General features: G+C 36.3%; 1 protein-coding gene across 9 annotated transcripts in view; it reads right to left on the bottom strand.

Annotated features, from left to right (window-relative positions):
• Positions 1–1,489: 1,489 nt before the first annotated feature.
• The window catches only part of qkia (QKI, KH domain containing, RNA binding a), a 91,628-nt gene continuing 76,275 nt past the window's right edge, over positions 1,490–16,842 (bottom strand). For 2 of the 9 annotated variants that reach the window (XM_068006733.1, XM_068006732.1), the window contains exons 5-9: positions 15,348–15,435; positions 12,803–13,081; positions 8,367–8,441; positions 6,384–6,496; positions 1,490–5,554 (exon numbers count right to left, since the gene is read on the bottom strand). In XM_068006733.1, the coding sequence (XP_067862834.1) occupies positions 5,531–5,554; positions 6,384–6,496; positions 8,367–8,441; positions 12,803–13,081; positions 15,348–15,435 (579 nt within the window). In that variant the 3' untranslated portion in view covers positions 1,490–5,530. Of the gene's footprint in view, positions 5,555–6,383; positions 6,497–7,333; positions 8,442–10,901; positions 11,259–12,802; positions 13,106–15,347; positions 15,436–16,842 lie in introns of those variants that run through there. The other 7 variants (XM_068006731.1, XM_068006730.1, XM_068006736.1 and 4 more) reach the window with 5 other exon arrangements.

The following is a 16,842-nucleotide window of genomic DNA, read 5'->3' on the forward strand; positions in this document are numbered from 1 at the left end:
TGAACTATTCCCAGTCTTCTGATGACCATGCTGATCCATATTTAGTCAACAGGAGATACATTTACAGCACCAAGATGGTCTATGTCAGATCAAATGGTTCATTTGGTTATCATTTTATGCAGCCAAACTGGAACTCAAACAAACAGAAACTGTAGAAAACCATAATCATTATACAATTGGACTTAACAGGAAAAGTACAGGGCTATAATATTTAATATGATACAATGAAAAAATTATCCAATACTTTGTTTGACACCATTCCATTTTATATTTCTACTTTTGGACACTATGCCATCTTAGTTTATCTACCTAATAAAAGACAACTTTCCAAATGAATCAGCAAGATCAAGTATGAACACATTGACACTCAGTGCCATAGGGCAGAGAGAGATGCAGGTTTTAGTCCTCTTCTGCTTGGCAACTTGCAGCACTGGTCAGATGTCTGGACCAAAACCGGAGTCCTAGGCTCTGAACCTGAATCCCATGCACAAAAAAGTCACCCTACATTGGCAGTTCCATAGGACTAGCTAAAGAGATCTAAAAAATGTACAACATAAGAGGCATTTCTCAAGCTCATTTATAAAAATGCTAATCTGAACAGTTTTATATTCGGACATCTGATGTCCAAATATAAAAATGCTATGAAAACATCATTCAGCTCTCATGTTGGCATTTAGTTCTCTATATAACAATGCAGTAAAACATGCATTATTGGATGACAATTTCAAATTTGTTTTTCCTGTGGGGATTTAAGTGGTTAGCCTTAGCAACTAGACATTTTTGGTATATTTGATATCAAAGTTGTTTGGAACATCTTCAGATTTCAGGAACTTTCACTGGAGTTTTCTTTGCCTTGTGGCTCACTCAAGTTACAAATAGTGCAGGGAATTTTTAATTCCAAAATATTAGGAAAGTGTCCTATTGTACACACTATAATAAAAAAAAACACTGAATGCTGTTGCAACTTGTATCTAAATGTAAAATGGTGGTTCATGAATTATCCAAAACGTACACAGATGGGTGCCATAATTTAACCATCTGGATGTACAAAATTATTCAGCAGGAAGTTGGATGCAGTTCTCTCTTTTCATTTACCACTTTACTCCTCATACATTTCCATTTTTGTCCAATCTATTTTCTGTTTACACGACGTTTATGCCATTGAGTCACCAGTTTCCTTCCACCTAAGGTGGTGAAGCCCGACCAGTATCAGGCTACAAATTGTACAGCCTCCATCAGAACGTTCCATCTGAAACATGCCCAATTTAAAACTGCAATATTGAAGATAATTGGACTGAATATTCATACCATAAGTATCTGAAGTGTGGAGAGATAGCAAATCACAGCAATGCACAGAAATAAACTGCATGCTATGCAATGGTGAGGGGGGGGGGGGGGGGGAGGAAAGAGAAAAGGAGAAGGGGAAGGAGGACAAAGAGGAAGCATCTTGCATTCCAGTTCTTAAAATAGAACAATGTTGAGAGATGGGAAGTTTCCACACTAAAATAAATTTATTCAGTATTGCATGGTCCAATTGGTTACAGAAAATAAGTGCTAATTAAATCTTTCCTAGCACAGTTCCACCCACTTAATGTTTAATTTACATCAGAAAAACAATTTTAATGTTTTAAAACTTACATGGTGTTATGAGGTTTTAAACATCATTTATTTCATTAATAACATAAAAACACAGCTGGGCTGTAAAACATCTGAGTAGCTAGCCATCTTGTCCAGTAATGCAGGACAATAAAGTCATCAATATGATTGAATGTAATTATACTGCAGATAATGATCAAGGAACTCATTTGCATTTAGAAAAAAACATTTTAAGCTTGATACTGATGTAGGCAGACATTCCAGTTTTAACAGTCATTTTATTGCACGCATACAAGAGAGCTCCTTTTGGTAGAAGTTACATACAAGTGAATTTCAAATTTAACTATAAATACTACTAATATATACAGTTTCAAACAATATCACTTATGCATAATCTTATCTTAAAGTGAATTTGCAGGCATGTACTGACTGCATTGTGATTCTCTAAATGTTAATGTACTGTATTAGATCTTCAGTGTTTATTCTTTCCCTCCCAATTTACATAATATAAAACACTGGGAAGCAGGCCATTTTACAGCATATTACACTGCACACTCAGTAGTCCAAGGACTGGTTTACTACCTGACTGTCTCCAATTCTTCTCTGCGTCCGCACCCCCACCCCCCCCCCCCCCAAAAACAGCATAAAAGTTATTGAAACCTTATTTTCTCCAATCATTGATTGTGTGCCTCTATGAACAAATACCTTCTGCATTAGTTAAAAAGAAGAAAGAAAGCACGGAGGCCAGGTCCAACATTAGTACACAAAGAAGGTGCTTTAGCTGGTAGGCAGTAGACAAGACTGGACAGATATCTCAAAAGAAATGTTACTTTGTTCCCGACCCTGAAGGGATGATGTACACATCACCCTCCAGGCTCTACATCAATATCGAATGCCGTTGCTTATTTTGTTGTGCAGTGCAAGTAAGTCAACAAGACGACATAGCACATTATTTGGAGCAATTTTCAGCAAGTGTTATTGTGTGTGTGTGTGTGTGTGTGTGTGTGTGTACTTGAGAGCAATTCATACTCTTCAAAAGGTTAGTCCAGTGAACCAGACTGTTCATCAAGTGTTAAAACAAACTATTCAGCAGTTAGTAGATTTGTACTGTAACGTTTATTAAAATAAATGCCAGGGTTAATAGAAACAGCAAACACCATGAAATAAAATGCAAGCATGTAAAAACATTTTTAACAAGAAACTTATTAAATGGATAATGAGTTAACAAGTCAGAAAAGGCAACACTCCCAATGATAGATTATGATTACGTGAATCTGCAATGGTTTCTGGCTATCAAAACCACAGGGGCCTCAAAATGGGAACAAAAAATTTGTAAATGGTATATAATATACATACAAAATGAAGATAGAAAAATACATTATAAACTTGTAACAATGGTGGTAATTACATTTTACATGTGTGTAGGCAATATGTTGAATATTGTACACAGCATATGTAACTGCTTTGCATTCAACCAACCATCACGTAACAGCAGTGTCTTAGAGCTATACTCAATGTAACTGAGGGAATACATAATACTGTCAAGAAAGCTTTCAATGTTTTGGTTACAGAAAAATAACACTGACAAAACACTGAGTTTACAATAGTTGTATAAACTCAATGAGAGTTGACAAAAATAATTAAAACATTGAAGGGCAGCAAGTAATAAACACATCTGAGATCATTTCAAATTTGTTCTTATGCGCTTTGTTCTGAAGTCAAACACTGCAGCATTGTAGTAGTTTAGTGATAATAGCTGGTTTGTTGCCTTTTTAATTAATCAGGCAAAACTAAGCCAAGAAGGCCTTCATTTTGTAAGTGACCATTAGAAAACATTCTTTCTTTAGACTGTTTACTCAAAAAAGGCTTCAACTTTGTGAAAAAAATGGCACAATGAGAAAAAGTGAAGGTATAAAACAACTTAGGAAGACACAAATGGTGGCACAAAATACAAGCTAGTTGAGAAACTATTTCACACTTGTTGCATAGAATCAATGAACTGAATTCTTCAGACAGGCCTAATCTCATGTAAATTTGAGTAGCTTCACACAACTGTCCTCATACTATTCTATCATCTTCTGAATACTTTTTTTTGTCAATAAAGACTGCTTTCCTCCTCTCTAATGATGGACTGGCATGCATCAGACTTAAGTCAAACAATATATGTTAGACACTTACAAAATGACCAGGCATATATAAGGCACTATTTTGCTTTCTTTATGCTCTTCTCTTTTCTCACCCACAACCCTGCAAAACCCTAGATACACTGTTTTGGTCTTCAGTTTTTTTTTACCACAACCATCCAGTATCACTTCCATTACATTTTTTTAATTTTTTTTTGTATTTTGTTACTGCAAGTAAGTATAAAAAGCTAAATTGTCAAAAATATATATTTCTTCACCAGCACCCTGTAAAAGTATCTAGTTTTCCTCTGTGGTTTAAATGCACTGTACTTATCTACACTTTTATAACATGTATATAGCAAATAGAATAGGCAAGCATGGCTTTCACATCCTTCTGAAAGAAGTGTCTATTTACGAAGAGAGAATTAGAAACAGTTTTTTGCATCCAGAAACGTGACACATTATGAATGCACCTCAGTGTCAAGGTATACGCGAACAGTAAGAATATCATTGGTTGTACTTAAATCAAGCTAAGCTCAAATACAAACTAGTACATTGGATAAATGTAGGAAGCTCAAACCAATTAAACAAATAAAAACACTAAATAACTTGGGGAAAACTTTGCCAGGCAGCTTTCATCTACTGTGCACAACAGTAATTGGAGATGCTAGATGCTTTAACAATGAAACAGTAATCTGATTCCAGAAGCGATATTTTGAACATTTTTGACACTGTGGTTTGTCTGTGTGGGCTGGTAGTACTGGCAGTAGATCTCTGGGTCAGATGGAGAGTCAAATTCAAATCTAGAACAGATTTGAACACCAATCTTTTGGGAGACAGAAAAAGGTGCAACAGAAGCTTTACTGGTCATTACACAGGACATCAAAGTGGAGTATTTCACATGGCAGAAAGTGAGGTCTGTTCCACTTGAAATGCACTGTCAACTAGCAGACAGCCATTCAATGATGGCTGTGGCGAGGTCCCCAGATTATCTTACAAACCTGGCAGAAGATGGAGGCTATAAAGCTACTAAATAGACATCTAAACAGGAGAAACTTTAAAAAAAACCATCAGTTTTGGTGACTGATCTAAGTGGTTGAACTTTAATAATTTTGATCATGTATCCCATTTTTACTATGCTTTTTTCAACAGCTTTAATAACCCAGAAACTTTTTGTTTAGTGACTTGCAATACTAAATGGCATTCTTATTCTGACGTGGCTCAAAAAAAACTGCCAGAAGTGGCCTTAGTGTGTTTGGCAAAAAAACTATGGTACTGTATACAAGATATTTTAAATCTTTGTTCGCAATCACAGAGGTCGATACTACTTTTGTATTGTCAGTGTTGAGCTCTTCCCCAAAGTACTTGACCCAAGGTCCATCCATAATGTATCATCACAAATGCATTCAGACTTTTTAAACTACAACATAAATTACATCAGATCTCATCACATTTGTCCGTGGCAACTGCCTGTACAGAGCTCAATCCCCTGCCAGTGCTGTTAGAGACCTTTCTTACCATTCTTTAGGGAGAATCTTTAAGAGATGATCACTGAGAAACAGTGGTGAGGGATGAACTGGACTTATTGCTTTAGTATTATTCAGTGCAGGTTGTGGTACCACACATTCACCCAACCAGAAAAGCTGTGGCTGGAACTTTTTTTTTAAAAAACGTTGTTAGGTAACGAGACGAACAGACAGTGCCTCAGCTCGCTGCATTGAAGACAGGCAAGCATAGGCGATAACCAGTTAACTGATCAGCAGGCAGGCATGGTCAGGTCATCATTGGGTGAAGAGTTCAGAGGTCAAAGGTCATGGGTTAGTTGCCTGCGGCAGCTGGGTAGTTAGGAACATAAGAAAACAAAAAGATAGAAAAAAGATATTAGTGTCAGCTAGTGAAGACTGATGACATGAATACTAACCATATAAACTAATAAAAACAATTTTTATTGACATAGATCTAAAAAATGTAGTCAATCATGAGTAAAGTATCATGACTTGAGCATGAAAACATGTCAAACTTCAACAAAATGAACAAAAATACACAAGACTAATGGTTAGTAGTAGTCACTATATAAAGTTCAAGGCTGGAAGAATTTTTGTAAAAAATACAGTGGCCCAAAACCAAACAAATTTAGAGCATTGGTCCATTAATTACAGTTCTAGTCCTATGAAATAGACAGCAGCAAGTACTTAAATAAAAAGAGGGAAATTTTAAACTGACAAAATACACATTAAATTAGGCCATATTGTGTTTTTAGACACATCATGCCACATTCACTTCTGTCCTTACTCCATGGCTCCCTTCAACCTAAACACCACCCCCACCCCACAGACTGCTGCCACATCCTTGCCCAGGGCACCAGGTCCTTCCTTCCCAATCACAGAAATAACTGGGAAGGTCCTGAGTCGAGTATCGAGACTCAAAAACCACTGCCTCTTTTTGCAGGCACACAGATTGAGGATTCTAAATATCCAACAACTGCACTTTAGTTTTTGTACTCATTCCAGAGATAATGGAATCCCATTTAAACTTTAGTCTTCCTCACAAGCATGTGACAGCTGTCGGTGCATCGTGTGTCGGAAAACAGTATTAAAGATCAAAACTGTATGAATGCATGTGTTCATTTTTGGTTAATAACTAGAAGCCTGTAACTTTACATACTGGATACTGTTGAGATGGTGATCCTTTGGTCTCGTACAATTTGAATTGTGGTCCTGCCAGATTTTTGTAGGGTCCAGGACCCAGGACCATTGGATTCATCCAGCCCTGAAGGTCTATAAAAAAAAATTGTGGGAAGAGAGAGACAGCAAAAGAATTCAAAATGCTTTTCTAAGATGGTTTAACTACAGCAAAATGCAAGGGCAAAAGTTACCTTTACCACAGGTGAAAGTTTACATTTAACATATTAGGAAACTATTTTGCTTCCAAACATTCATGTTAATTATACAGCATTAAAAAGCATTGTTGCCATGTTTAATGTAAAAGTACAATTCTACTGTTAACCAGTTAATTCATAGATTATTGGCAGGAGCCAACTATCAATGAGCATTTCAAGTCTGAAACTTAACACTGGCAGAAAAAAAATCTACACAAAAATTGCTGCATCAGTTCCAAGTAACTACTTGCAGTTCAATTTATGTTACAAAAGTGCTCATCAAACATACAAATGGCATTGACTTAAAGCCAATATTGTGTACAATTAAATCAGTTAACGTTTATAGCATTTCACATACTAGGTTAAATTATTCCTAGAAAGAAGCCATTTTTTGGCACCAGAGTGGGGCAGTGAAGAGAAGAGACTGCACTTCTGCAGGTACATACTGTTCCATATTCACATACCACATCAGATTTTTGGAAAAGATGTAATTTACTTAGCTGGCACCAAAATATACATTTAATAACTTAAACAACTTCACCCACCCACCCTCACCCATAAATTGTAACTAGTGCTACTTGGGAGCAGGTTGCCTTTTCTGTTCCACGTGAAACATTAAAAGCATTATTTTAAATATAAATATAGTGAACAAACTCCACAGGAAAGGAAAATCTCGAGAGAAAAGTTAAAATGCCAATAATAGTACAGTTACCCAGGGCAAAAATTCCAACACAGGAAAGCTAGACAACCATTACTTTATTAAGACTAAATCAGGATCAAAAACACATTTGCAGAGAACAAAAGTGAAATACAAACTCAGTGCAAATTTGAACAATTTTACCAGAGTAGGCATAACCCTTGAATATGCACACCTACAGTAAATCCTCAGGTACCAAAGTTAACTGTAAACACATTTCCAAACCATGTAATAGAGGACTGAATTGCTATTCAGGCAGTTATTTACAAAGCAGGTTTCCAGCTCCAAAAGTTACTACCCCTTACCTCTAACTAATTTCTGTAAACTGTTAAACTGAAGAACCAATTACAGTCAAAAAGGTGCTCTAGCCACTAAAAAAATTACTTCAATAAAATATTTCAATAATGCCTGTTAAATTTTTGTTTACATGCCCTCACTACAGTCTTAGGCTTATCTGCATCTAACCAATTTGGAACCAGCCATTATAAAATGCTCCTGCTTAACAAGTTTATATTGCCTTGCAAATGTTAAGAATTGCAGGAAAAAAAATTGATCTAGTTCATTCAAGCAAGATTAGACAAAAGATTAATAAGGAAATGTGGACATTTTAGTAGCTTCATAACTTTGAGCTCCCCTGGTTTAAAAAAACCCCGAAACGTCAGTGACTCATCCTGCCGTACACGAGCAGATAAATATAAATATATATTATATATAGATATATTTTTTTTAAATGGTCATGGTTAACATTTTGCAAAGTCACAGATGGAAGGTTAAACTGATTGTAGATTTATGTAAAACAGTTAATTATAGTAAGTGCAAGCAAAACCAATTTTAATTTTCATGACTTCTTGTATTTACTGCTTTTGTTACTACCATATTCAGGAATGTAAAGTACGTACTTTTTAAATTTGCATCAGTGTTCTTTATTGCTTACTGGAATAAATCAGTTTGTGTTATAGTGGGTCATTTCATGCTCTTCAATCCATTAAACCAAGTACTTCCTGCTCTTGGAAAGCCACGGTTTTAATACTGATCAAAGTAAATGCCATTTTGGCTACAAAACTAAACTAACCTCTGTCTGCGGTCACAATCCTTTGGTAAGGATGGACACGCGAATCATGCCTCCGAACTTTAGTTGCCATCGCACCTAGTTAAATTGCAACAAGTCCAAAAGAGAGTTAGAATATTTTAAAAAAGGAACTCAAAATTGGTGAAGTAGTACACAATTCAACAATATAACAGCACAATGACTTGAAAAGTTATGCAAAAGTAAATTTAGGTAGTCTTGCCAGACAACATTGCTTTACTAACTGCTTATCTCAGTACTGTGCACTGGGGCTGTTAAAAGGGTCTCATTTCAATGGATACTGCAAATAGTAGGAGCTACATATCAGGCATGTGTTTACAGTCCTGTGTGTATACTTGATCAATCTGACTGATATACAGTACAAATGATTAAGCATCTAGGGATAGAAGTCGCTTGTCAATATACAAACTCCCAAAAAGATGACCTGGGTATTTGTTGCACCACCTTTGTATCCAAGTAAATTGCTCAAACGCAGCCTTATTTTCAGTATTAGCTGTTTGGAGTATTCCAGTATGTAAAAGCTAGCTGAGTGCATTTTATCCACTTTCAGCTGCAATTATCTATGGCCAGTTTAATAATGCCATCCATTTCTAGAATTAACAGTAATTTTCTAACTGTCAGCACTTAAGCTCTAAGCTTCTTTTCTTGAATCTAATTCACTTTTTAAAAAAAAATTAAAAATCCTAAAATAGGACACCAGTTGATGGGATTATTGTAAACAGTGATTAAAAATGCACCTTATAGTCAAATGAAATAATTACAGGATTTGTTTCAATAGCATCAAGGAAAGCCCTTATCAAACCCCAGATGGCAAAGGAAGAAAAAAAAAGTTATATTCAGAAAACTGGTTTGCTCCATTACAGCATTGTTATATATAAGCTCACTGAAATGTTGTGTTATTCTGGTATGAATGATCTACATATAACTGATAAATATAGCCTGTATTTAACAAGGAAAGATTCTGCATAACTCAAAAGCATAATCCTTCTAAAGATAGGTCTATTACCGATTTCAATAATGTTATGTGGCTTCTGGATCCTTTGTGAAACCTGTAGATTACTGTGGACCTTGTTACAAGTTTTGTGATGTTAGGAAGCCCAGCACCACACAAATAAGTTATATCTACTTAATTATACTCTTGTGCTACGTTGTTAATTAAGTTAGCACCAGTAAATGTACAAGAAGAAAAACTGTGGGCATCAGTTTACATATGTAATTTAGTGCAGGAGAGAGATCTGGAACCACAGTAAAACCCATCAGCATCCATTGATAAGCAGTTAGTAAAAATAAAGAGTACAAAAATAAATGAGCCTTGCACCAAGCAGAGATTGAAACACTGCAGATTTGGATCATGAGTGCCAGTTTGGCAAGTGTCAGTGTGTTACAAGGGTTGATCAGTGGTTAGTGTGCATGTGTGATACAAAGATCTGATTCCAATACCTCTTGTTCTATCCCAGATAATTAAACAAGAAACATACTTCACTAACTCAAACAGCATTTGCTGCTTTACGGTACCAACAGGAAAAGGGGTCAGGATCAGCATTTCCAGATTTTGTACCGGAGCTTTCTTCAAGACAATAGTTATAGAATTATTTTTTTTAAAGCTTCACCTAAATCTTGATCCAATTCACAAGCACAAAAAACAAGACTTTTTTTAAGCACTGATTCTATCAGGTTCCATTGTAATGATTAACCCTTAAAGCCCTAGCCACAGCATTTACTTGTGAATCATAATTTCTCTTCAGTTAGCAGGTTATGGGTTAATTTAAATTACCAATGGTTATAGATTAATGCTTTTACTGAGACCAAAGCACTAAGCCACCATTTCAGGGGAAAAAAAGCAAAAATCAAGGTTTGGTAGATCAAAAAATCTTGGACCATCTAGGATTCCAGTATTAGTCTTCATATGACCTTCACATCACTGAAGCTGCACCTTCTCAAAAGGTAATGTCTTATTCACATGACAAGTCAAGCAAAGAACACCCTAGATGCAATTCAGAGCTCCCTCTAAACTGCATCATTGTGCCTTAACCACAAACATAAAAGCCTCAAGCAAGATTGCCCATTTACTCCTGAAATATCAGCAGTTTTACAATGTGGGCCTGTATCCACTGGAAAGTGAGACAGAAATTGTGCATACTTAGAAACATTGAGATATAAGAGAATAGAGACCTTTGTTATATCAATTTGGGTTGGATTTAAACTCAGAAAATAGACAAGAGCAAACAGTGTTGAAATCCATTGCACCACCCAGTCCCTGACATATTTCTTGCAATTTTCCATTCTGACAGAAATTTTAATGCAGTCCCAAGGGTTTAAAAAAAAAATGCCGATTTAGAGCTGCCTCCTGAGAATCACATCAGAACCAGTACATTCTCTACCAAGGTAGTGCAGGCATCTACATTTAAAAAAACCAAGAGATTCTAAATTATTTCTCTCTTTTTGAAATCTGGCATCCTTTGTGGGAAAGCTGATAACAAACCCCTTTAATTCTGATACTTTTTTGGTTTATCACCGTACACATCATCTCCTTGCTGCTCCAAGTAGTGGTTTGATAGGGTATGTGATATGGCATTCATCCAATCAGGTCTTCAGTGTATCCATTTTTCAACATCGTTACAAGGGAAAACTTGCCTCAAAAAAGTGCTTTAGGTACTTTAAACCACTGACTGTGTCCTTAAGTCTTAGGATATATTGTATGATGTGGTAAAGCCTGCCAAATACTGAACACCCTGTACCCAAAATAAGCATGGCTATACTGCTCGTGTTTCAATGTGCTTGGTCAGACTCTTCACTTCTTCTGAGGAAGTTATTTTTTTCCTGAGGATTCAGACACATGTCCCATGCATTCTTAGCCTTTTGTTGGAAAAGCCATACCTAAGGACAAACAATCAGCAAGATAAGACAGTTAACCATTTTCATTTGGACAGAATCTTAAATATGTTTGACATTGCACAACACATCCGTTGGTTTGTCCCAAAAATATACAAGGAACATTTATTAAACTTCTATTGTGATTAAGTTTTGTGTCCCCTGCAAACTCCTCCACCTGTCCCCAAACAGTACCTGCTATACTCTTGCTCAACTAGGAATGCTGGGTAATCTGGAAACTGATCTGAGTGGTGGAACAGGCTTGAGGCACTGAATGGCCTACTCCTGTTCCTATGAAGTGGGAGGGGGGAAAATAACCACAGTACTGTAATAATTTTGAAATATATTTTGCAATTAATTTCACTTTTAGTCAGTGTTATCCAATTTATAAAGGTAGACCAGAATTTCTAAGTCATGTTCCAACTTTACTGGGTAACCAGATATGTTCTCATTTTAAACAATGAATAACTAGTAAATTTGCAAGATTAGAGTGGCTTTAATAGCAATAGTTATTATAGCAACCATACATTTTCTCACCAAGGATTTCAATTATCCAAATATAAACATTTACTGCACTCTAATGAGCAAACAAAATATCATTCAATAATAGGAGCCACCATTTCACAAGATGCATATTTCCCTCCATATTAGGGAGGTCCATCACACACAATTTTCCAATAGCAGAGTCAAGATTTGGAGTTCACAGTTACACGGTGTATCAAAACCATCAATAAAGCAAACTATTTTAAAAAAAATTCCAGTCACTATTGTAGCACAAATGAGCTAATTTCTATAGGGCAATTTGTCCAAGTACAGCAAGATAATAACTAGTAATTTACAGTAAATTATATATGTTCAGTTTTTTTTAAAAGCTTCAGTTACCAAAAAGCAAAGGCCAATCAGCTCACTGAAACACATCTCTCTAGCTGACCACCTCTCCCTCTGCAGCTTCTAACTACTTTGAATAACTCTGTGCCTCAACTACACTACCTGGCAGTCAATAGGAAGATCTCCCATATATATATATATATATATATATATATTATATGTATAAATTATAGTTTTAAATTTACATTGTACTAATTTCCATTCATAATCTGGTATTATCTTATCTATTTCACTTAAGATTCAATATATTTAGTGGAGTGATAAGTGATTGATTACAACAGTTTTGTTCATTTTAACTGGCAAGTAAAGTGATATGCCCTTGAGAATAGCAGTTATATTGAATGGTATTAACCAGAGTGAAATAGAGCTCAGCTCCAAGACCATATTTAAGTGACACAGGACAAATTCAGCCCTCCCATATGACTGATATAAATTTTAGTCATTTTCATTTGGCAACATGAATCTGTTTGCACATCTCAGTGTAAAAAGGTACTGCAATCCCTCAGTCCCCCTTTATGGGGAGAGAGAGTTGCACAAATTAATAACAAACAGAAATATTAAAGATTTATAAATCAAGACATAGCAAGTTATCACCAAATAAAAAAATCAAATGAAATTTCATTAAGTTTACATTTAAAGTCTTGCTTTCCAACTTTGCTTACCTAGAACCCCACTCGGCTCCATTGGATATTCCAGTAGAGATGCAGCTGGTGCCAGAGCATATGGGTAGTCGTAGGGTGTTGTATAGATTATACCAGCTTCTGGTGAAGGTGGTACTAAGGCAGCTGGATGAGGGGTTCCATTAGGCATTACTGCAGTTGCCTGAATTGGCCTAATTATATTCATTATGGCAGGACCAGCTGGCGTAGAGGCACGCAAGGCAGCTGGTGGAAGCATGGGCGCACCTGGTGCAGTTATCAGCCGTGGACCCTGTGGTGTTGCTGCAAGAGAAAAGGCAAGGGTAGCTGCAGTAAGCAACAGGGATCGAGAGGAGGGGAGAAAGGAAGGTGAGCAGGAAACAGGAGGGCAAGAATTAAAGGAAGAAAAAGTATGATAGAGAAGGAAAACAGGAAATTAGTCCATGCAATGATCACATGTACTGACAGAAGCATCCCCTATTTGCAAGGCGATTGCCCATTACCAATATTTATCAAACTACACAGTGCAAATTAAACAGTGATACATACAGCAAATCTCAACATGCACAATAGACATAAATCTATAGTTTAAATAAGCCACGTGATAAGCAATATTCAACACCAGTCACCCGAGATCAAGGAAATGCTAGTGCCATATAGTGTACCTAACTTTCTTGCTTTCTGTTGATACATTGCATCCCTAATATAGCATCTGTTCAAAAACAATACCTACAATATTCTGAAATAGAAAAGTATGAAAGCAATGTGCAAATTTCCCCCAGATTCACAGGTTCTTCAATCAAAAGCATATCTGTGCATCACTACTCAATACAACTCTTCAATCTTCATCCTTGAAATGGATTTCTATCTTGCCGAATCGATTCCCTTGTTTCTAGTTTCAAATGTTATATTACCCAGATCTCCGATGAAATGTAGATGAATAAAGATATCTACGTGCCCCAATTGTTCTCAGGTACAGGTACAGGCACGGGCACTTCCATGTGCTACAGTATGGAATTCTTACTTTATCAGCTGCATTCAAATGAGCGAGTGCAAAATTTACCAAAAATGCACTTACGTTTTGTACATGCAAGGTGATGCCACTTGTTTATAGGTAAGTTTCACAGAAAATCAGTACACCATATGAGCAATGCCATCAGTTTGTGTAACCAGTAAACTTGTATGACAAATACTGCTGCCACACATCACCAATCAATAAGGAAATTACATAATAACTCACCAATTCCTACAACCTTAACTACAAGCTAGAATTAACTCGAACCTTCCCTCAAAAAGCGTAGCGGGGCAACTTCAATACTTAATTTAGAATATTCTAGCAGAGTCAGTCGAATGTTTGTACTGTCGAAAGTTTAACATACATCAATTGGCATCACCTCATCCATGTATTCAGTATGCATGGCTACATGCTTGTGCACACCAATCATGCAAGTGAATATTTTGAAAGGAAAACCCATGAAGTTGGTGTTCAGAAAACCGATCATAATTTAAGACATGTAAAGGTAACATCTTATAAGTGGACAGAAATGAATTAAGACAATGTTCCACTTACAAAAGCAAATTCTAATCTATTCCTTCACAGATCAAAGATTAGACTAGAAACAAAACTGATTAAAACAAATTAAATATTTAGGGCTGTGACGAAGCTGATCTCTCAAAATTAAGTTTAACATGCCTTTGCTAGATTTTGGTTATGTTCAAAATCTTCAATATTCCAAATCATCCAGCTCTTAAATTAACAAGTAACGAAAGCTTCAGAACTGACGGAGACATGGTCAATTTTTAAACAAAAAGTTTGTTGCAGCCCTATAATTATTGAATTTCTTTACTTTTTAATATACTAACAATCTTAATCAAACAACATGCAGCTTTTGAGAAGATGCTATATAAATACAGATTTAATTCCTTTCATCAGAAAACCTGGCATCAATAGCTTAGTGAAACTTTTAATCTTGAAAAAAATAGATGACCTCTTTATTCACATAGCTACAGCAGCTTTCAGTTTTTTCCCCTTCTCTCCTGAAAGCATTTACAGTTTGACTAAACAGGAAGAACATTGAGGAATGCAAGTCATATGGACAGCTACTCCATCACAAAGGGCTGAAGGGTTAAAAGCATAAGATACCTGGGAGTGCTCCACAAACACTCAAGTGCCCGAAATTGGAAGGTATTTCATTTCCCAGCACTACTCGTGGTAGAACAGCAGGTCAACATTTACTGTCCAAATTTACAGACAAAGAACAGACAGGTGGGCAAGATACGAGCGCGCTGTTGGCACCGTACACGTAGGCAGATTAGTTTTTTTTTAAAAAAGGGTACAGGCAGTTGTCCAGTATAAACTGGAGTCCAGCTGGGAACTGCAGAGATTGTCAACTTATTTCACTACTTTTACATAAGAGGAGACTTTTCACTCCATCAGTCTAGATTAGATTCATATCTAAGTTAACAGATGAAAACATTGTAACCCACTGCATCCTTCAATACCCTAAGCTATTCAGTGTATCACATTAAATAAAAACAATTACACTCAAATAAAATGCAGTTCCCTTACGTCCTTTGATATTGGCATCTCTGTAGGTACCATTAAGAATAGCTAATTCCATCAGTTGCATCTTCTTCAAATTGTCTTCACCCTCTGCCTGCAATAATGAACATGGCACTGTTAATTATACAAATGAGGAGTTACTCTGTACTGCTTTTATTCAAGTACCATATATTGCCATCAAGTCCATGGCTGCTTGTGTTAATGAATAGCAAAAAACAGTAATATCACAAACCATGTCCTATTCTAAATTAGGATCTCAAAGCATAAAACTATCCAGTGGTAGGGTATATGAAGATTTGGTCAACAAAATTAATTCCACAGTAAGAGAGGGGGGAGATATCTTTTGTTTTCAAGTGACATAATTGGAAGTTGCAAATATTGCTGAAAAATTAGAGGATAGATGGATTGGAATGGGGCAAGGGAAAGAAAGAGACTTTTGTGCAACAAATATAAAAGTGGAAACATTGCTGATCTTTTAAAAATTAAACATTTACATAGATTACCACAAGATAATTTAAAGAAAGAGATCAACCGGGAATATAAAATGAAGGAGCGCCAGGAAACTTCATTGATTTTGCAGCAACCAAAAACACAAAATATTGAAACCAGCAGTTACATTGCAAAAAGTGCTGGGAGTGGGTTGGGGGAAGCAAGAACACTGCACATGATTGACATGGGCCAGGTCCTGGGAGAGCAAAACTAAAAGCGATCTCTCCGCATACTCTAATTTTTATGTTAGTCTGTCATCTGTCTCCGACAGGCCCAATGAGCTTTTTTCTTTAAAAAAAAAGGGGGAGGAATGTTCTTTACACAAGAATGTTTTTCTTTCTTCACAGTCCCCCTTGCCAATTTTCTTCCTTCAGAGGCAGCAGCAAGAGTGAGATTCTAAGAATGACTACTTCTATTGATGTGAAAAACATAGATATGGCAAATTTACTTTAATAGCAAAAAAAGAGTTTTTAAAAAGCTATACATCTGTTATAGCCCTTTAAAAATCACTGAAGATTTTAGGAAAGATCTTAAAACCCAACAGACACTGGGGAAACAAATTCAACTTAAAAACACACTGCACAGGGGAAGAGAGAAATGCCAGCTGATTGAGGCAAAAGAACACTAGTAGCAGTCAGTTTGGGCTTCGAGGGGGCAAGCAGGTGAAGTGAAACATGAAACAAATGTTAATTACATGTTCAGGACTTCGGTTTTAAAACTTTTCACCTCCAAGTGGCTTCAACTTAAATGATTTGAACACTTCAGAAATAGGAATATATAACCTACGAGTTCACCCAGGCCTCTTTTCTAAACCCTCCCTTATATGGTGTGCTCCCAGAAGAGAAACAAAAGTTGGCGAGTACCCATCTGATTTTCGCTGCAACGTTAGACCACCTGTTTCGTGATTGTAACCGTGAAAAAGACAAGACACTGAATTGGGGGGGGGGGGGGGGGGGGGATTGAACTTGTTTTGCACTAATATCCAACACTGCTGTATTATAAATATTAAGTT

The sequence above is a fragment of the Heptranchias perlo genome, chromosome 26 (assembly GCF_035084215.1).
Source record: "Heptranchias perlo isolate sHepPer1 chromosome 26, sHepPer1.hap1, whole genome shotgun sequence".
Taxonomy (NCBI): Eukaryota; Metazoa; Chordata; class Chondrichthyes; order Hexanchiformes; family Hexanchidae; genus Heptranchias; species Heptranchias perlo.